Genomic DNA, 22298 nt, shown 5'->3' on the forward strand with positions numbered 1-22298 from the left:
CATCATGCCATCCTAAGTATAAATACAGCAGCTCAAAACAATCTGCTCAAAACTGGAGGAAGAATACTTTCCACTTGTTTTACATTTCGTTAAATTCCTCATCCACCAAAACATGAATCTGTCTTTTCTCTCAGAAATGCTGATTGCCTTTATTTCTTTTTCTTCCATTTCTGGAATGTTTCATGCTGTTAGCAGCTTTGATTCCCACCACCCCGGATGAATTGTAGTTCAGTGGTCGAAAGGTTTTTATTACGTTATGCCAGCACAACTTCATCACCATCTATCACATACTTAATGTGTTGCTGCAAGTCTGATTTACAGGACCCACCACAGTGCACCTTTCATAATAATTAATTATCCCATATTCGAATTGGTGGAGGTCACACAAGGAGATATTCAGATAAGTGATTAAAATCTTGCTCAAGGAGCCAAGTTTTAACAACCTTCAGTTTACTTAATGTCGCAAGTAGGCTTACATTAACACTGCAATGAAGTTACTGTGAAAATCCCCTAGTCGCCACACTCCAGCACCTGTCGGGTACACTGAGGGAGAACTTAGCATGGCCAATGCACCCTAGTAAGAAGTCTCACAACACCAGGTTAAAGTCCAACAGGTTTATTTGGTAGCAAAAACCACTTTTGCTACCAAATAAATCTGTTGGACTTTAACCTGGTGCTATGAGACTTCTTACTGTGTTTACCCCAGTCCAACTACAGCATATCCACATCAATGCACCCTAACCAGCAGTCTTTCAGACTGTGGGAGGAAAGTAGAGCACCCAAAGGAAATCCACACAGACATGGGAGAAAACGTGCAGACTCCACACAGACAATGACCCAGGCCAGGAATTGAACTCGGGTGCCTGGCGCTGTGAGGCAGCAGTGCTAACCACCATATCTTCATAAAGAAAGTAAGAGGATTTAAGGGAGAGAAGTGCAGAGCTTAGAACCCAGGCAGTTGATGATATGAGTGCCAATGGTGGAGTGACTGCAACAAGTGACGTACAGGCGGTGTTTCAAAGAATATTGTGGATATGGGAAAACAAAGCAGCCATTACAGGTGAGCAGAGAAAGAGAGGTGTCAGCTCCTGTTCATCAAATCAATCTGATCACACAATGCAAGTCATTACAATATTTTATTGTCAAGAGTTACGGAAATTTTGGTTTGGTCAGAAAGTAGTAGACTGGGAGTTGTGATCGCAGGAGTTCACTGTGATGATGCCATGATGCTAGCCACACCTAGAAACAAGAGAAAACACTCATCAGCTCCACATTCTCAATTAGAATTTGAAAAACGCTCGCATCGTAAGGATAACACCCGTCTTTATCCGCAGGGGAGCCAGTGACATAGTGGTATTGTCACTGAACTAGTAATCCAGACACACAGGGTCACAGTGGTTAGCATTGCTGTCTCACAGCACCAGGGACCCAGGTTTGATTCCTGGCTTGGATTACTGTCTGTGTGGAATTTGCACATTCTCCCTGTGTCTGCCTGGCTTTCCTCCAGGTGCTCCAGTTTCCCTCCCACAGTCCAAAGATGAGTGGGTTAGGTGGGTTGGCCATGCTAAATTGACCCTTAGTGTCAGGGGGGGACTAGCTAGGATAAATGCATGAGGTTATGGCAGAGAGGGTCTGGGTGGGATTGTGGTCGGTGCAGGTTCAATGCGCCAAGTGGCCTCCTTTTGCACTGTACAAATTCTATGTTTTGGTGACCCAAGTTCAAATCCCATAGCAGATGGTAAAATTTGAATTCCATAAAAATCTGGAATTGAAAGTCTAGTGATGGCCACAAAATCCATTATCGATTGTTATAAAAACAACTGTCCTTTAGCACTATTAACTGCCCTCTGAAATGACCAGCAAGCCACTCAATTCAAGGGTCACTGGGGATGGGCAATAAATGCTGGCCCTGCCAGCAACACCCACATCCCATGAACAAATTTTTTTTTAAAAAATCAGACTTGTGTATTTCTAGCCTGATATTTCGGACCAAAAGAAATATTCTGTAAATTTGTTTGACTGGGGAGGCGATGTCCTGGTGGTATTATCGCTAGACTATTAATCCAGAAGCTCAGCTAATGTTCTGAGGACCCGGGTTCGAATACCACCACAGCAGAGGGTGGAATTTGAATTCAATAAAAAAAACCTGGAATTAAGAATCTGTGAACATGAAACCATTATTGGGACCATCTGGTTCACTAATGTCCTTTAGGGAAGGAAATCTGCCATCCTTACCCGGTCTGGCCTACATGTGACTCCACAGCCTCAGCAATGTGGTTGACTCAACTGCCCTCCAAGGGCAACCAGGGATAGGCAATTAATGCTGGCCCAGCCAGCAACGCCCACATCCCATGAATAAATTTTTAAAATTAATCAGTGTGATAATTAGTTGGTTTCATCCAGAGCTGTAGTGGGGTCCTACAACAATGTTCATTTCTCTACTGCCTTTGATATAGAAAAATGTCCCAATGTGCATCAAGGTACCATTATCAAATAACAATCTGACAAGCAGCTACTTCATTGCAGGGCTAGGGAGGGAAATTTGGCTTATATCCTGCTCCCAATAATAATCCCATGACCACTATCCCTCCAACTCAGGGAACTTGGGTGCGTGACTATTGTCTGAGGGTATGATTGGTCTGAGCAGTCTTCCTCTCTCTCTGCCCCCCTGCCCAACACAAAGGGCTGCTAGTGTTCACATTTATACAATGGACAGACCATGTGTCATTAGAAACACAACCTCATCAAGTCACTGCCATGCAAAAGGGGATTAAATCCCTTGTTATCCCAAGAAACTGTGCCGTCCTTATGGCGAGGGATTGCTTCATAGAATCTACAGCGCGGAACGAGGCCATTGAGCCCATCTCAATGGACCCACTCTCTGAGAAAGCATTTCACCCAGGTCAACCAACCATCCTCTCCCTGTAACCCGATGTATTTACCCCACTAATCCCCTAACCTACACACCTTGGGGCTCTCAAGGGGGCGATTTAGCATGGTCAACCCACTTAAATGACACATCTTTGGACTGCAGAAAAACCGGAGCACCTGGAGGAATCCTGAGAGAACGTGTAGACTACATGGCCATCCAGGGCTAGAATCAAACCTGGGTCCCTGGCGCTGTGAGGCAACAGCAGTACTAGCCACATTGCCATGCATGGATTATATAACACTCACTGTCAAAATCGATCTTTTCCACAATGTTTTTCGGTTTGATACTTTCTTCTTGGTTGCAGATGAAGATTTTTTCTGGCTCAGCTTCTACCCAGCCGTACTTACTCATCCAAACTTGCAACTGTGCATCTGAAAGAAATCACACATCAGGGATCATTTCACTTTCAAAAGACAAATTAAAACCCAGATGGAGAGAGTGTAGCCATCCAATCTCAGGGACTCTGTGCAGCACCAGCAGTGAGGTCAGACTCTGAATCGGACCATTCCCCCACACAGAGGGGCTGCCTGAAGGTCAGGTGCTGTTACAGAGAAAAGGAGGATTCATCTCCGTGCATTCCCGCTGGCCCCTCAAGTGTTGGCTGACCAGTTTCAGAATGAGCATCTGCATGCAATCTGTTCTTTATTCATTCGTGGAACATGGCGTGTTGCTGGCTGGCCAGCCAGCATTTATTGCCCATCCCAAATTGCCCTTGTTCAGAGGGGCAGTTCAAAGTCAACCATATTGCTGTGGCTCTGGAGGCACATGTCGACCAGACCAGATAAGGCCAGCAGATTTCCTTCCCCAAAGGGACATTAGTGAACCAGATGGATTTTTCCAACAATTGACAATGGGTCATCAGTGGATTCTTAATCCCAGATTTTTTTTAAATTGAATTCAAATTCCACCAGCTGCCGTGGCGGGATTCAAACCCAGGTCCGCAGAACATTAGCTGAGTTTCTGAATTAATAGTCCAGCCATAATATCACTAGGCTATTGGTGCCAGACTGGCACCAGTAAAAAGATTGTGTTCGGCTGTATCAAGTTCCTAAACTCAACATGATAAGAATGGCTTCTTAAAAGCTGATTGAGATATTGCATTGCTGAGAAAACCAGCAATTATTTTAAAGTCCCCCCGCCACTTGTGAAATATATGATGACTGAGCCATTGAGGATGGGTTATTGGTGTGAGACTGAAGTCAGATATAAGACAGGCCATGCGAGGTTTCCTTCTGTAAAAGACATTAATCAGTTGATTTTTTTTAAAGACAATCCAACAGCTTCATGATTATTTACAGATATCATATTTCTAAATTTGAATTTAAATACTTAGACTGCCCTGCAGAGATTCAACCTCTGGATAAAGTAAAGTTAAAGTTTATTTATTAGTCACAAGTAAGGCTTACATTAATACTGCAATGAAGTTACTGTGAAATTTCCCTAGTCACCACAATCCAGCGCCTGTTCGTGTCAATGCATCTAACCAACACGTCTTTCAGACTGTAGGAGGAAACTGGAGCACCTGAAGAAACCCACACAGACACGGGAGAACATGCAAACTCCACACAGACTGTGACCCAAGCCGGGAATCGAACCCGAGTCCCTGGCACTGTGAGGCAGCAGTACTAACCACTGTGCCACCCATTATTCATAGAGGTTTACAGCATGGAAACAGGCCCTTCGGCCCAACTTGTCCATGCCACCCTTTTTTTTTTAGAAACCACTAATCTAATCCCAATTGCCTGCATTTGGCCCATATCCCTCCATACGCATTTTATCCATGTAACTGTTTAAGTGCTTTTAAACTGAAGTGGGAGGGTATTTCATAGAAATTTATAAAATTCTAATAGGGTAGATTCAGAAAGAATATTCTCGATGGTGGGGAGAGTCCAGAACTAGGGGTCATAGTTTGACGATAAGGGGAAATCTTTTAGAATTGAGGCGAGGAGAAATTTCTTCACCCAGAAGGTGGTGAATGTGTGGAATTCACTCCCACAGAAAGTAATTGAGGCCAAAACATTGTGTGATTTCAAAAAGAAATTAGATATAGCTCTTGGGGCCAAAGGGATATGGGGATGGGGGTGGTGGGGAGAAGCAGGATATTGAATTCAATGATCAGCCATGATCAAAATGAATGGTACAGCAGGCTCCTACTTATAGTTTCTATGTAATATTGTCAGTCCGGTAATTTAACCACTGGCTCAGTTTAATTCAGATGGCTACAGTGTGGTGTTCAGATTAACACCAACAGCGGTAGTTCAATCCCTGGGTGTGCTGAGGCAGTTCTTGGGGCCTGCCTTCCCATCCATGGTGAAATCATGGCAGCAGCAAGATTAGCAATGTTCGGACAACGAGGACACGAGAGAGACGGAGAGAGGGAATGAGAACATAAACATGAAATTACCATACCCTAGGAAACTACACTGACATTCAATCGACTCAGAGTGAAAAAGCAATCTATTACACAGAAGACTGGTACCATTAAACTGACTTATTTTGAGTACTACGTGTTTGATATCCTGCATTTTCATCTATAATTTTGTGGTGAAACACAAGAGGTGAGAAGCACTGTGTGTAAAACGTTTGTCAAGTCTGTTTGAATTCACTTTTTATTTTGAATGTGGAGCTGAGCAGGATACACTGTGGCAGAGAAGCAAAAAATGTCAACAGGAAAGAGTAAATTCAGGTTTAACTACCGCAAGTGGACGGTTTATTGGTGTGTTCAGAAATACCCAAATTATTGGATTGTTCTACATGTTGCAATGGGATATCCCCAATTGATCAATAGGAACTGCTGCCTCTCAGCGCCAGGGACCTGGGTTCGATTCCCGGCTTGGGTCACTGTCTGTGTGAAGTCTGCGCATTCTCCCCGTGTCTGCGTGGGTTTCCTCCGGGTGCTCCAGTTTCCTCGCAGTCTGAAAGACGTGCTAGTTAGGGTGCATTGGCCATGCTAAATTCTCCCTTAGTCTACCCAAATAGGAGTGTGGCAACTAGGGGATTTTCACAGTAACTTCATTTTAGTGTTAATGTAAGCCTTACTTATGACACTAAATAAATAAACTGTACAAGTTTTTTTAAACTGGAAACCAAAATGTAAATTTTAATTGATGGCAGGTTTCAGGTTTAGGTTCTAATCATGAAGATTTTAACTATCTGATGGTGCAGCTGGAATACTAACTGTCTCCTTCCCTCCCATTCGTCCTGAGGTAATCCCTGTGGTCACTCCTGCGTTCAAGTCCAGTTACCTCCAAGAGGCTCTCCCAGACAGCCAGTTTTCGTATGCAGGTTGGTCAAAAACAAATACTGGGGTTTATTTAGATTGCAGGGAAACCATTAGATTGCACTTCACAAAGAAGCAAGAGGATCAGTGGTCAAACCACAAGAGGGGTAAAGGTGGTCCAGCTTATTGTGGAGCACAGCAAGATCCAACTGAGGAAAAACTGAATCAAACTGGGGATATTCTTTTGTCTATGCCACCCCTAGCCATTACAGCCCCCCCTCATCTCTTACGGAATGTATCTTGTGCTATTTTCTTTGCCTTCAGCTCTGACAAAGGGTCATCCAGACTTGAAACGTCAGCTCCATTCTCTCTCCACAGATGCTGTCAGACCTGCTGAGATTTTCCAGCCTTTTCTGTTTTTGTTGGAGATATTCCAATGTTTATGCCTTAATTACACAATGCCTTTTGCTTTTGTTTAATTATTTATTAGTGTCACAAGTTGGCTTACATTTAACACTGCTACGTGAAAATTCCCTAATGGCCAACTCTGGCACCTCTTCGGGTACACGAAGGGAGAATTTAGCACGGCCTATGCACCCGAACCAGCACGTCTTTTGGATTGTAGTAGGAAACCAGAGCAACTGGAGGAAACCCATGTAGACATGGGGAGAATGTGCAAACTCCACAGACAGACCCAAGCCGAGAATTGAACCCAGGTCCCTGGTGCTGTGATGCAGCAGTGCTAACCACTGTGTTGCCACAGATCCAAGGGACAATCCATAATACTTTTACTGCATTAAAATAAGCAAGTGAAGGGCCAGAATTGAAAAGTATATAAATGAAGTAAAATAAAAAATTTAAGTTTATTTATTTGTCACAAGTAGGCTTACACTGCAGTTAAGTACCTGTGAAAATCCCCTAGTCGCCACACTCTGGCATCGTTTGAGCGTACTGAGGGAGAATTTGGCGTGACCAATGCACCTAACCAGCACATCTTTCAGACTGTGGGAGGAAACCAGAGCACCCAGAGGAAACCCATGCAGACACATGGAGAATGTGCAAACTCCACACAGGCAGTGACCCAAGTTGGGAATTGAACCCAGGTCCTTGGCACTGTGAGGCAGCAGTTAAATCACTGTGCCACCAGAAGAATGTGAGTGGCAATGCCATGCACAGTTTTAAAAACTTGTAGATCACAAGGAACAGAACATAGAGCAACAAGTCTCACAGCTTTGAGCTCCTCAGAAAGAACAAATCAACACAATGATTTAGATTCAAACATGAAGGTGCTGGTGAAAGTGAACTTGATTTCTGACTACACAATGTGTTACATTTATACTAAATTTACTTCTAACAAGATTAACTAGCTGTGCATTTTATGATTGCAACTCAGTGAAAACCAGCCCCATGTAACAGTCCAGGGCAGATCCATCTCACAGTTGGCATTAACCCTTACCTGTCAAATCTCCTAACATTTCAGCCAAGAGCCATTTCTCAATTGTTTGATAGGTGATTCCAACGACGTGACAGATAACTGCAGGAAGAATTGTAACACATTAGGACCATCCCAGAGAGAATACTTTGAGCATTCTCCACAAAATGCTGCTTTTACTTTAGACACCTGGTCCCCTGCACAAAGGAAACAACCTACAGGCCCTTCTAGTAATTGAGTCAAACAAGTTGCTTGGATGAGGCACTAGATCAACAACTTGTGAATTTTCATATGTCCTTTGTCATGGCTTTCAAGTTCAGAGAAGGAATAAGGCAACAAAGTGGGAAACAGTCACCACTAGAGTCATAGAGGTTTACATCATGGAAACAGGCCCTCCAGCCCTACTTGTCCATGCTGCCTTTTTTTTTTAGTCTCTAAGTTAGTCCCTCTATACCCATCTTATCCATGTAATTGTCTAAGTACTTTTTAAAAGATAAAATTGTACCCTCTCTACCACTCCCTCTGGCATCTCGTTCTAGATACTCACCACCCTTTGTATGAAAAAAAAGGGCTTCTGGATCCTTGTGTATCTCTTCCCTTCTAAAATGTGGACATGCTTTTAGAAGTGAGCCTATTCTCCTATCCTATTGGAGAATATGAAATATGGAGGTCTATAAAATGAGGGGCAGAGATCAGTTAGATATTCAACATCTTTTCCTAAAGATAGGAGAGTCCAAAACTAAAGGGCATTATCTAGTAAGAAAGTTAAGAAGTCCCACCAACACCTCTACTTTCTCAGGAGGCTAAGGAAATTCGGCAGGTCTACTATGATTCTCACCAACTTCTACAGGTGCACCATAGAAAGCATTCTTTCTGGTTGTATCACAGCTTGCTATGGCCCCTACTCTGCCCAAGACCACAAGAAACTACAAAGGGCTGTGAACGTAGCCCAATCCATCACGCAAACTAACCTCCCATCTATTGACTTTGACTACACTTCGCACTGCCTCAGCAAAGCGGCCAGCATAATCACGGACCCCATGCACCCTGTACATTCTCTCTTCCACCTTCTTCAGTCAGGAAAAAGATACAAAAGTCTGAGGACACATACTAACCGACTCAGGAACAGCTTCTTCCCTGCTGCCGTCAGACTTTTGAATGGACCTGCCTCGCACTAAGTTGATCTTTCTCTACACCCTAGCTATCTCTGTAACACAACATTCCACACACTTTCCTTTCCTTCTCTCCAATTTACTCTATGAATGGTATGTTTTGCCTGTATAGCATTCAGTGAAAAGTCTTGTTTCCTGCATGTTAATACATGTGACAATAATAAATCAAATCTATTTTATACAAAAACCCATCAAATGGCAGCATAATAACAATCAAGTCCAATTCTTCTGAAAAAGATGCCACTTTTTAAGGTCCTACAAATGACACTAACATGTTCCCTCACAGACCAAATTTTGACACTTATAGAATGGTAGAATAGTTACAGCACAGAATGTGGCATTGCAATCATAATGCAGGATCCTTTTATAAGCAGGTCCCTGTGACTACAGTTACAGATTATATTGAGAAGCATCTTGGATCATGTTACTGATAAAAGTACTGCAACTTGTCATTATGGCCGGCTGGTGGTGACACCACCCTGCCCCCCAACCCACGTGCCCCCCCCACCCCCCTCTTGTCTCACTGAGCAATTCCATCAGAGATCACAGAATCCCTACAGTGAAGACAGGCAATTTAGCCTACTGAGTTTGCGCCAACCACAATCTCACCAGGCCCTATCCCCATAACCTTACTTATTTACCCTGCTATTCCCCCAAAGGGGCAATTTAGCATGGCCAATCAACATAACCCACACATCTTTGGACTGTGCAAGGAAACTGGAGCACCCGGAGGAAACCCACACGGACATGGCGAGAACGTGCAGACTCCGCACTTCAGTGACCTGAGGCCGGGAATCAAACCTGGGTCCCTGGCACTGTGAGGCAGCAGTGCTAACCACTGTAATACTGCAGTTTTATTTGTCTATTGATTTAAAACCCACATTCTGTCAGTACATGCCAGGTATAATATGAATGCCAAGCTTGGTTCCGAATCTATTTACAGGAAAGTCAAAGCAATTTTCCAACGTTGACGGGTACTTACATTTTCGAACAGAATCTTCAAAGCTTGTTATGCCATCAATCAGCTCAGAATTTTCTTCCAGGTTGCGCTGGACAGAGAAGTACATTGGAATTAAATAATTGCTGTTCCCCAACCGAGGGTAGTGAGCTATCAGACCACTATCTTATACTAGCTGGATAATCTGCAGAAAACCCACTGTCCCAATCAGTCAGGCAGCAGCGAATGGTTGGGGTCTGGAGTACAATTCCTGGAAGTGTGGTGGAGGCAGGTTTAATTGAGGCATTCAAGAGGGCATTAGATTATTATTTGAGTAGGAACAATATGCAGGGATATTGGGATAAGGGAGGAGAATGGCACTCGGCCACAATGCTCATTTGGGGCCAAGCCAAACAGAATGCAGCGCTGAAACCATATTTTAACCTGCACAGCTCCAGATGGTTCTGCTGTCTTGCACCCAGGAATAAGGTAAATTTTACTTGGGAGCCCCTTGACACAAAATGACCCAGGACTCTTTACTCACCCAGAAATCCTGGAAGTGGCAGGTCTCCAGCAGATCACCAAGATTCAGGATCTGTTGGATCGGTCGCTCCTCCTGCTGTTTATGATTCGTTAAGGAAAGTGAATTTCAAATCGTTAAGCAACATTCTGAGCCATGATTAAGGAGCAAGGGTTACTTTTAAAACATGTCAATCCCACTACTAGCTGCCTCCTACATTGGACAGCCAGAACTAGCCATCCAGTCCCTCAAGGGTTTCAAAGATAAAGGTTCTGGTTTTATCAGACAATTCTTCACACCCTCTTAACCCCGCACAATATTTAACAGGGGGCCCCAGGAAGCTTTGAAGCTCCCCTGCCTCTCTTATGTAGTGCGGGCGGCATGGTGGCGCAGTGGTTAGCACTGCTGCCTCAGCATCAGGTTCAATTCTCAGCTTGGGTCACTGTCTGTGTGGAGTTTGCACGTTGTCCCCATGTCTGTGTGAATTTCTTCTGGATGTTCCGGTTTCCTCCCACAGTCCGAAAGACGTGCTGGTTAGCATGCAATAGCTGTGCTAAATTCTCCCTCGGTGTACCCGAAAAGGTGCCAGAATGTGGCAACTAGGGGATTTTCACAATAACTTTGTTACAGTGTGAACTGATATTTACTTGTGACTAATAATTAAAAAAGCTTTAAACTGTTAATTTTGATGAACAGGCATCTGGTAACAGAAGCTGCAGCAAGTCAGTTTTCAACACAGGGTTTTGACCCAGTGTAATGGAAGTGCAGATTCCACAGTTCCTCCCCCACATTGGTGGGGACTGAATGTTGTGCATGCCCTAACATTTGTCCAAGAGGTATTGCTCTGAATCACAAGTACAATATGCACTCAACTGTCATAACATTTGCAACATTAACACTGTAGCACTCTGTACAGTCAGTACAGGAAATAAGAGTGGGAGCTGTGACCCAGACCATTTGGTAATGTACTGAGCAGCAGAGCACAAGCATTGTAGTGAAGACTTTATCCTGCCCCCAATTCATCATACCAAATCAACAGTGTTAACACCAATACGCTCCTACTGTAAATGGCAGAGACTGAGGGGGGGAATCTTTCCAACCTGCTCGCCACGGGAACCAGAATGGGCGAGGACAGATCATGCAAAGGTTCATTGACCTCAGACAGGATTTTCCGCATTTGGGGTCAGCAGGGCCTGAAAATCCCATCTGTGTCTCAAAACACAACCATCGTTGGCAGTCAACCGTGGGATGGAATGAGAGCAGTGAGGGAGGGCAGTGTGTAATTGGCACGGTGAAGATTACAGTAGCTTGAAGCAGAAAGAGAAGTGGAATTATTGCAACTTCTCAGAAGCCAGAACTGGCAGAGAATTGCAAAGCCAGTCTCACAATAAGTGTGATGGAATGGTACCAACCAGAGCTGCCCTGATGGTAAACTGGATCAATACAATAACAGATACACAAAACTGTACAGAATCGTAGAATCCCCACATTGCAGGCCATTCGGCCCATCAAGCCTGCACTGACAACAAAGAAAATTACAGCACAGGAACAGCCCTCCGGCCCTTCAAGCCTGCACCGACCATGCTGCCCAACTGAACTGAAACCCCTTACCCTTCCAGGGACCGCATCCCACTATTTACATCCTATTTATTTATTTGTCCAGCTGCCCCTTAAAAGTCACAATCATATCCGCTTCTACTTCCTCCCCAGGCAGTGGGTTCCAGGCACCCACCACCCTCTGTGTAAAAAACTTGCTTTGCACAATGATGTCACCCAGGCCCTAGCCCTATAACCCCATACCCTGATAATCTCCCTGACACTTATGGTCAATTTAGCACAGCCAGTCCAACTAAGTCTCACATTTTTGGAGTGTGGGAGGAAACTGGAGCACCTGGAGGAAACCCACGCAGACACAGAAGAATGTGCAAACTCCACATAGACAGTGACCCCAGCTGGGAATCAAAACCGGGTCCGTGGCACTGTGAGACAGCAGTGCTAACCACTGTGCCAGAAACAAGGGTTATAGTGGGACTTGAACCTGCAACCTTCTGGTTTAAAGGTAAGATTACAACTCAGTAAGCCAAGGAGAGAATGTGACAAAAGAAATCCAAGAGCTATGAGTACAGGGGCACCAAACTTGGGTCTTAAAGCCAAAGGAAGGCCCAAGGAAGGTAAACCGTCCCATCTTTTTGAAGCGAGTGGGAGGTAATCCTGGAAAGAACTTCCCTTTCCACCAGACTTAGCTTTTTATCCACTTAGTGGTTAGCACTGCTGCCTCACAGCACCAGGGACCCGGGTTCAATTCCCAGCTTGGGTCATTGTCTATGTGGAGTCTTCACGTTCTCCCAGTGTTTGCGTGTGTTTCCTCCAGGTGCTCCGGTTTCCTCCCACAGTCCGAAAAACGTGCTGGTTAGGTGCACTGGCCGTGCTAAATTGTCCCTCAGTGTACCCAAACAGGGCCCAGTGTGTGGCGACTAGGGGATTTTCACAGCAAGTTCATTGCAGCGTTAATGTAAGCTTGCTTGTGACACTAACAAATAAACTTTAATTTTAGCTGGGAGATGGAAGTCTGACTGCAGCAGTAAACTCTCCCAGGCTGAAGCAGCTGCTTGTTTGCAAGGATACATGCGTCTGGTCGATCATACATTTGCAAAGTGTGAAATCTGTGTGTGGCAGGTTCGTCAGTGCTTTCAGCAAGATCTGTGCAGTGACAGTGGTCTGGAAGAAAGCAGGATTGAACTGATACCTGTGAAGGGAAAGAGAGAGGCAAAGGGATCACCATGAGAATCATTTTTTTGCACAGGGCATTTTAAACTCAAGGGAACTCCTTTTCTTATCATTTCCTTTTAGTCAGTTTCCCTGCATCACAGCACACCACTAATTGAGAGGTAGAACAGTCAAACTGAATGAAAAGCGTGATGTATGAGGAGCGTTTGAGGAGTCTGGGCCTGTACTCGATGGAATTTAGAAGGATGAGGGTGGAATCTTATTGAAACTTAAAGAATGCTGAAAGACCTGGATACAGTGGATGCGGAGAGGATGTTTCCATTAATCGGAGAGACTTGGATCCGAGGGCACAGCCTCAGAGTAAAGGGACGACTCTTTAGAACTGAGTTCAGGAGGAATTCCTTCAGCCAGAGAGTGGTGAATCCATGGAATTCATTGCCACAAGAGGAGGCCAGGTCACTGAGTCTCTTTAAGACAGAGATATAGGTTCTTGATCAATAAGGGGATAAATAGTTACGGGGAGAAGGTGGAGAATGGAGACAAGAATCATATCAGCCACAACTGAATGGCGGAATGGCGAAAATTACAGAAGGTCAGGGGGCATGGAGTTGGGGGTAGGGTGTTAGTGTGGATAGAGGATTGGCTGTCAAATAGGAGGCAGAGAGTGGGGGTCAATGGGTGCTATTCGGATTGGTGGTTGGTGACTAGTGGAGTGCCCCAGGGGTCAGTGCTGGGGCCTCAGCTATTTACCATTTATATAGATGATCTGGAGGAGGGAACCGAGCGTATGGTGTCGAAATTTGCTGATGACACCAAGATTGGTGGAACGGCAAATTGTGTGGAGGGTGTGGAGAGTCTGCAGAAGGATCTAGATAGGCTGGGCGAATGGGCCAGGAAATGGCAAATGGAATTTAATGTTGGCAAATGTGAGGTTGTCCACTTTGGTAGGAATAATGGTAGGAAGGACTATTACTTACATGGCGAAAAATTGCAGCATGCGACGGTGCAGAGGGACCTCGGGGTCCTTGTGCATGAGTCACAAAAACCCAGCCTACAGGTGCAGCAGGTGGTCAGGAAGGCAAATGGGATGCTGGCCTTCATAGCGAGGGGGATTGAATATAAAAGTAGGGAGGTCTTGCTGCAGCTGTATAGGACACTGGTGAGGCCACAGCTGGAGTACTGTGTGCAGTTTTGGTCACCGCACTTACGCAAGGATATTTTGGCCTTGGAGGGAGTGCAGAGGAGGTTTACTAGGCTGATACCGGAGTTGAGGGGGTTGAACTATGAGGAGAGGCTGAATGAACTAGGCTTGTACTCGTTAGAATTTAGAAGAATGAGGGGAGATCTCATTGAGACATATAAGATGATGAATGGGATGGATAGGATAGAGGTGGAGAGGCTCTTCCCACTCAGAAAGGACTAGAGGGCACAGCCTCAAGATAAAGGGGGGGCGGTTTAGAACAGAGTTGAGGAGGAACTTCTTCACTCAAAGGGTGGTGAATCTCTGGAATTCTCTGCCCGTTGAAGTGGTGGAGGCTGCCTCGCTAAATATTTTTAAGACGCGGGTTGATAGGTTTTTGATAGGCAAGGGGATTAAGGGTTATGGGGAGAGGACGGGAATGTGGAACTGAGCCACGACAGATCAGCCATGATCTTATTGAATGGCGGGGCAGGCTCGAGGGGCTAGATGGCCTACTCCTGCTCCTATTTCTTATGTTCTTATGGAACAGACTCGAAGGGCCAAATAGCCTAATTCTGCTCCTATATCTGATTATCTCAGCTTTTGGTCAACGCTGCGTCCAGCAGATCATCAATTCTTTTCGGAAAAAAATCAAACCTCAAAGCAGGTATGTGTGAAGAGTTTAAATAGAGTTAATAAGGAGGAAGTGTTTGCATAGACAGGCAGGTTGGAAACCAGAGGGTGTAAATTTAAGGTAATTGGTCAAAAACCAATGGTGACACCTGGAAAACTTTTCTTTCTGCAATGAACATAGAACCCTACAGTGCAGAAACAGGCCCTTCAGCCCATCGAGTCTGCACCAACCACAATCCCACCCAGGCCCTACCCCCATATTCCTACACATTTACCCACTAATCCCTCTAACCTATGCATCCCAGGACAGTAAGGGGCAATTTTAGCATGGCCAATCAACCTAACCCGCACATCTTTGGACTGTGGGAGGAAACCGGAGCACCCGGAGGAAACCCACGCAGACACGAGGAGAATGTGAAAACTCCACACAGACAGTGACCCAAGCCGGGAATCGAACCCAGGTCCCTGGAGCTGTGAAGCAGCAGTGCTAACCACTGTGCTAGGATCTGGAATGCACTGTCTTTAGTGTTTGTTATGGGCAGCTTCAACTGTGATGTTGTCTGGGAAAAAGCAATGGAGTGGCACCAGGTAAATCACTTCATCAAAGGGCCAGCATGGACACAATGGGCAAAATGGCCTCTGCTTCCACCTGCAGCAAACGGGATCAATGGTTAAGGGGAAAAAGTAGGGTAAGACTATTGAGTTGGATGATCTGCCATGATTGTAATGAATGGCAGAGAAGGCTTGAAGAGCCAAATGGCCTCCTCCTGTCTTCTATGTAATCATTCTATAATTGTCAAGTTAGCTGGTTTCAGGTAGAATTGCTACAACTGACTTCTGCAACTGGAGGTTAATGGGAGGGTAACCAAATGAGAAAATGCTGGAAAATCTCAGCAGGTCTGGCAGCATCTGTAAGGAGAGAAAAGAGCTGACATTTCAAGTCCAGATGGCTCTTTGTCAAAGCTGATGGGAGGGTAATCAGCCAGCATTGGGTTTGGTCTCCGCAAGATTACCTTGCAAGAATTCTATGTTCACAATGCCGAGATTCTATGAACAATGATGGTAGCAAGTCACCAAAACTGTGACCATAATCCAATAATGGGGCGGTGTGTGTCTTCAATAACAGAGAGATCAAAATATTCAGACTTTTAAGTTAATCCAAATCCAGTTAAAGGGGAAAAAAAACACAGAAAATGCTGGAAACACTCAGGAAGTCAGGCAGTCTCTGAGGAAAGAGAAACTGTTAACATTTTAGGTCAATCTAAAGAGATATACATACAGTTTAAGAACTGCCAGATTGGCTTCCAGATCATATGCATTCTCCCTGGCCTGCGTCTCCACGTAGCGTTCCAATGTTGAGAGATTCTCAGGATTATATCTGCAGGGTGGGAAGAGGACATAATGGGAGTTAGCATCATCTCACAGTAATTCAGAGACCTGCATTAATAAGCCAGAAAACAGCAGTTAAGTCCCACTGTGATAATCTGAGAATTTGAATTAAAGAACAAAGAACAACAGGCCCTACGTCCCAATGAGCCTGCGCCGCCATTTTAACATTGTGAGTGCCCTCTTCTACCTACAACCTTTGTCTACACCTATTTGACTCCACAATAAAGGAACCATAACCAGATTGAGGGATGACTAATTTAGGGACAATTTATTAACACCAATCAACCTAAGAGCACGTTTTTGGGGTGTGGGAGGAAACCGGAGCACCCGGAGAAAACCCACGCAAGCACAGGAGAATGTGCAAACTCCCACTGGCCCAAATCCATGTATCTGCACAGCAAACAGTGATAGTCACTGAGCTGTCACGTTGCCCATCAGCTGGTCCAGTTTAAGCGTACACTAACGACGTTCTGTTAAAATAACCTGAAAATAAAATCAGAGATTCCATACAGTTGTTGTATTGTTCTAAAAATCCAACTGGTTCTTCTTCAGGGCTGGAACCCTGTTATTCTTAACAGGCCTTAACCAGAGTAAGAAGTCACACAATACCAGGTTAAAATCCAACAGGTTTGTTTGGTATCACAAGCTTTTGGAGCACCGCTCCTTCATCAGGTGCTTGATGAAGGAGTAGCACTCTGAAAGCTCGAGATACCAAATAAATCTGGTGTTGTGAGATTTCTTACTGTGCCCACCCTAGTCCAGTGTCAGCATCTCCACATCAAGTCCTCAACCATGGTTTGGCACAGTAGTTAGCATTGCTGCCTCACATCACCAGGAACCCGGATTCAGTTCTGGCCTCAGTCACTGTCTGTGTAGAAATTGCAGATTCTCCCCACGTCTGTGATTTTCCTCCAGGTGCTATGGTTTCCTCCCACAGTCCATAGATGTGCAGGTTACATGGATGCTGAATTGCTCCTTAGTGTCCTGTATAGGTTAGGGGATTAGCGGGGTAAATACATGTGATTACAGAGTCTGGGCAGTGCAGACCTGATGGGTTGAAAGGCCTCCTTTTATGCTGTAGGGATTCTATGATTTATGGTTGACCCTTTACTATCCTCAGCTGTACAACGACCCAAAGCCACCTCATCTGCACAACAAGGGATTAGCAATATATACCCTGTCTACACTTCCCGCTGCCTGGGGAAAGTAGCCAGCATAATAAAGAACCTCACGCACCCTGGACATTCTCTCTTCCATCTTTCTTCTGCAGAGAAAAAGATACAAAAGTCTGAGGTCACGCACCAACTGACTCAAGAACAGCTTCTTCCCTGTTGCCGTCAGACTTTTGAATGGTCCTACCTTACATTAAGTTGGTCTTTCTCTATGCGCTAGCTACGACTGTAACACTATATTCTGCAATCTCTTGTTTCCTCCTCTATGAACGATATGCTTTGTCTGTTTAGCGCACAAGAAACAATACTTTTTGCTGTATGTTTATATATGTGACAATACAAAATCAATCTTGCCAGCGATGTTCAAAAACAGGAGAAACAAAAAAAAACAAATAACTTGTTCTCAGTGAGATTGACAAGGCATTAAAGATGACCAAGAAACCAAGGAGAACGTTAATATTTTCAATAGTGCCTTGGGATCTGTTACATTGAGCTGAACAGGCAGACTTGTCCTCGCTCCCGCATCAAGGTAGATAAATCCCCAGGACCTGATGAAGTGTATCCTTGGAAACTCTGGGAGGCTAGGGAGGAAATTGCAGGTCCCCTTGCAGAGAATCATTGATAGTCACAAGTGAGGTGCCTGAAGATTGGAGGGTGGCAAATGTTGTTTAAAAATGGCTGCAGGGAAAAGCCTAGGAACTACAGGCCAATGAGCCTCTCATCTGTAGTGGCTAAGTTGTTAAAAGGTATTCTGAGAGACAGGAGAGAGAGGCATTTAGAGGGGCAAGAATTGATTAGGGACAGTCAGCATAACTTTGTGAGTGGAAAATCATGTCTCACAAATTTGATTAAGTTCTTTGAAGGGGTAACCAAGAAGGTGTATGAGGGCAGTGCAGTTGATGTCGTCTATATGGACTTTAGCAAGTTTTTGACAAGGTACTGCATGGTAAGTTGTTACATAAGGTCAAATCTTACACGATCCAGGGTGAGGTAGCCAAATGAATATAAAATTGGCCTGATGACAGAGGGTGGTTATAGAGGGATGTTTTTCAAACTGGAAGTCTGTGACCAGCAATGTGACTCAGGGATTGTGCCTCATGGATCCACTGTTACCTGTCATTTATATTATTGATTTGGATGAAAATATAGGAGGCATGGTTAGTAAATTTGCAGATGATGCCAAGATTGGTGGCAAAGTGGACAGCGAAGAAGGTTATCTAGGATTGCAACGGGATCTTGATCAATTGGGCCAGTGGGCTGACAAATGGCAGATGGAGTTTAACTTAGATAAATGCGAAGTGATGCATTTTGGTAGATCAAACCAGGGTAGGACTTACTCAGTTAATGGTAGGGCAATGGAGAAAGTTATAGAACAACGAGATCTAGGAGTACATGTTCATAGTTCCTTGAAAGTGGAGTCACAGGTGGACAGAGTGGTGAAAGCAACATTCGGCATGCTTGCTTTCATTGGTCACAACATTGAGTACAGGAACTGGGACGTCTTGTTGAAGTTGTACAAGACATTGGTAAGGCCACACTTGGAATACTGTGTACAGTTCTGGTCAACCTATTATAGAAAGGATATTATTAAACTAGAAAGAGTGCAGAAAAGATTTACTAGGATGCTACCGGGACTTGATGGTTTGAGTTATAAGGAGAGGCTGGATAGACTGGGACTTTTTTTTTACCTGGAGCGTAGGAGACTTGAGGGTGATCTTTTCAAGGTCTATAAAATAATGAGGGGCATAAATCAGCTAGATAGTCAATATCTTTTCCCAAAGGTAGGGGAGTCCAAAACTAGAGGGCATAGGTTTAAGGTGAGAGGGGAGAGATATAAAAGGGTCCAGAAGGGCAATTTTTTCATCAGAGGGTGGTGAGTGCCTGGAACAAGCTGCCAGAGGTAGTAGTAGAGGGAGGTACAATTTTGTCTTTTAAGAAGCATTTAGACAGTTACATGAATAAGATGACTATCAAGGGATATGGGCCAAAGGACCTGTTTTCATGCTGTAAACTTCTATGACTCACTCCTCTTAAGTGTCAACTCATTATAAGTTTGAATCCTTGGTCATCGCTATGCCAGTCACGACGCCAGAGGGGGGAATCAGCTGTGAAATCAATGGGTAGCATTTTGAGTTTAGCGTAACAATGTTGCAGATTTAGCATGGCGTGCAACACTGAGGGAGTGCTGCCCTGTCAGAGACACTCTGTGTTTCAGCACCAACCACTCAAGAACAGCTTCTTCCCTGCTGCTGTTAGACTTTTGAGTGAACCTACTTTGCATTAAGTTGAACCTTCTCTACACCCTAGCTCTAACTGTAATGCTACATTCTGCAGTCTCTCCTTTCCTTCTTTATGAACAGTACGCTTTGTATAGCACGCAAGAAACAATACTTTTCACTGTAGGCTAATACATGTGACAATAATAAATGAAATTTTTTTAAAAAATCAAATATTAAACCAAAGCCTCAAGCTTTGAAAGAGAGCAGGGGTCCTAGCTAATCAACATCACAGAAACATTATCCGTGTCATTGCCAGATTGCTGTTTGTACCAGGGTGACCAGCCGTGCCAGATTTTACGGTAATAGGATCAGGTTCTCCGGCTCACTCGTGGCCGGGACTATCTTCCACACACACACCACCACCCCCCCCACCCCGTGACTATGATGCTGGAGCTTTGCGCAGTCCGTACCTGCGCTTTCCTCTTCCATATACTGTCTGCTCTGGGAGCCAAAGCACCCCTACTCCCCAACACCAGCAAACCCCACTCCCCAGCAGCCCCGCCCCCTGCCCCAGCCACACCCCCCTGCCCCCTGCCCCAGCCACACCCCCCCGCCCCCTACCACAGCCACCCCGCCCCCCGTCCCCTACCACAGCCACCCCGCCCCCCGCCCCCTACCACAGCCACCCCGCCCCCCGCCCCCTACCACAGCCACCCCGCCCCCCGCCCCCTACCACAGCCACCCCGCCCCCCGCCCCCCACCACAGCCACCCCGCCCCCCGCCCCCCACCACAGCCACCCCGTCCCCCGCCCCCCACCACAGCCACCCCGTCCCCCGCCCCCCACCACAGCCACCCCGTCCCCCGCCCCCCACCACAGCCACCCCGTCCCCCACCACAGCCACCCCGTCCCCCGCCCCCCACCACAGCCACCCCGTCCCCCGCCCCCCACCACAGCCACCCCGTCCCCCGTCCCCCACCACAGCCACCCCGTCCCCCGTCCCCCACCACAGCCACCCCGTCCCCCACCACAGCCACCCCGCCCCCCGTCCCCCACCACAGCCACCCCGTCCCCCGTCCCCCACCACAGCCACCCCGTCCCCCGTCCCCCACCACAGCCACCCCGTCCCCCGTCCCCCACCACAGCCACCCCGTCCCCCGTCCCCCACCACAGCCACCCCGTCCCCCGTCCCCCACCACAGCCACCCCGTCCCCCGTCCCCCACCACAGCCACCCCGTCCCCCGTCCCCCACCACAGCCACCCCGTCCCCCGTCCCCCACCACAGCCACCCCGTCCCCCGTCCCCCACCACAGCCACCCCGTCCCCCACCACAGCCACCCCGTCCCCCGCCCCCTACCACAGCCACCCCGTCCCCCGCCCCCTACCACAGCCACCCCGTCCCCCACCACAGCCACCCCGTCCCCCGTCCCCTACCACAGCCACCCCGTCCCCCGTCCCCTACCACAGCCACCCCGTCCCCTACCACAGCCACCCCGTCCCCCGTCCCCCACCACAGCCACCCCGTCCCCCGTCCCCTACCACAGCCACCCCGTCCCCCGTCCCCTACCACAGCCACCCCGTCCCCCGTCCCCTACCACCCCGTCCCCCACCACAGCCACCCCGTCCCCCGTCCCCTACCACAGCCACCCCGTCCCTTACCACAGCCACCCCGTCCCCTACCACAGCCACCCCGTCCCCTACCACAGCCACCCCGTCCCCTACCACAGCCACCCCGTCCCTTACCACAGCCACCCCGTCCCCTACCACAGCCACCCCGTCCCTTACCACAGCCACCCCGTCCCCCGTCCCCTACCACAGCCACCCCGTCCCCCGTCCCCTACCACAGCCACCCCGTCCCCTACCACAGCCACCCCGTCCCTTACCACAGCCACCCCGTCCCCTGTCCCCTACCACAGCCACCCCGTCCCCCGTCCCCTACCACAGCCACCCCGTCCCCCGTCCCCTACCACAGCCACCCCGTCCCCCGTCCCCTACCACAGCCACCCCGTCCCCCACCACAGCCACCCCGTCCCCCACCACAGCCACCCCGTCCCCCACCACAGCCACCCCGTCCCCCGTCCCCCACCACAGCCACCCCGTCCCCCGTCCCCTACCACAGCCACCCCGTCCCCTACCACAGCCACCCCCCACTTCCAGCAATACTCCAGCAACACCCCCCAAACCCCAGGACACCCCCAGCAGCCCCTCAACCCCCAGCAGTCCACCTTCCCCCTCAATGCCAAGTATCCCTCCAATGTTGCCCCTGGTTTGTGGGAACTTGCTGTACGCCACTAGCTGCTCTGTTTCCTACATTACAATAGTGATTACAGCTCAGGAAGGCCTGCACTTGCGGGCAGGCGGGGGCGGAGTCCTGCCGCTGTGCCAGGCGCTAAACAAATGTAGGTCGGTGTTGCTGCGGCTATTGTGTCCGCGGCTGCCGGGTTCCGGTCTCCCCCCACCCCCAGCAGCCTCTCTCACCGGTCGATGCCTTTAAGCAGCTTGCCCACGTTGGCCCTCATCTGCTCGATGGCGCTCATGGCTGTGCTGCCGGCCCCACTCTCACCGCTTTCAGGCCTGGAACAAACAGCGAGGCCTCAGCACACGCTGCACCGGAAAGGTCAAAGGGGAAAGTTCTGTGAGCGCACAAGTAAATCCCAGCCGGGTCACCGTCAATGCGCGTGCGCAGACTTCATAAATTGGCTACAAGTGTGGCGCATGCGCAATTGTTAAACCAACTGCTGGAAATGGGCTTGAGTCTCTGACAAT

At 47.3% G+C, this 22298-nt stretch overlaps 1 protein-coding gene across 1 annotated transcript; it reads right to left on the bottom strand.

Moving 5' to 3' along the window:
* Positions 1-1117: 1117 nt before the first annotated feature.
* On the bottom strand, positions 1118-22184 carry eif3k (eukaryotic translation initiation factor 3, subunit K). The gene is made up of 8 exons (XM_080218236.1): positions 22011-22184; positions 16033-16131; positions 12839-12959; positions 10238-10312; positions 9739-9805; positions 7609-7686; positions 3178-3303; positions 1118-1239 (listed from the first exon to the last, which is right to left on the bottom strand). The coding sequence occupies exons 1-8, from the start codon at positions 22067-22069 to the stop codon at positions 1208-1210; spliced, it is 657 nt and encodes a 218-aa protein (XP_080074362.1). The 5' UTR covers positions 22070-22184; the 3' UTR covers positions 1118-1207.
* Between the last annotated feature and the right edge of the window lie 114 nt (positions 22185-22298).

Source organism: Carcharhinus amblyrhynchos, unplaced genomic scaffold, assembly GCF_965287045.1.
Source record: "Carcharhinus amblyrhynchos unplaced genomic scaffold, sCarAmb.v2.hapA scaffold_37, whole genome shotgun sequence".
Taxonomy (NCBI): Eukaryota; Metazoa; Chordata; class Chondrichthyes; order Carcharhiniformes; family Carcharhinidae; genus Carcharhinus; species Carcharhinus amblyrhynchos.

Excerpts from the sequence above, each read along its gene's own strand:
- eif3k (XM_080218236.1), bottom strand. The coding sequence starts at position 22,069 with ATGAGCGCCATCGAGCAGATGAGGGCCAACGTGGGCAAGCTGCTTAAA. Across the intron at positions 16,132-22,010 it reads CTGCTTAAAGGCATCGACCG|ATATAATCCTGAGAATCTCT; the intron begins GTGAGAGAGGCT and ends CCCACCCTGCAG. Across the intron at positions 3,304-7,608 it reads AATGTTAGGAGATTTGACAG|ATGCACAGTTGCAAGTTTGG; the intron begins GTAAGGGTTAAT and ends GATTTCTTTCAG.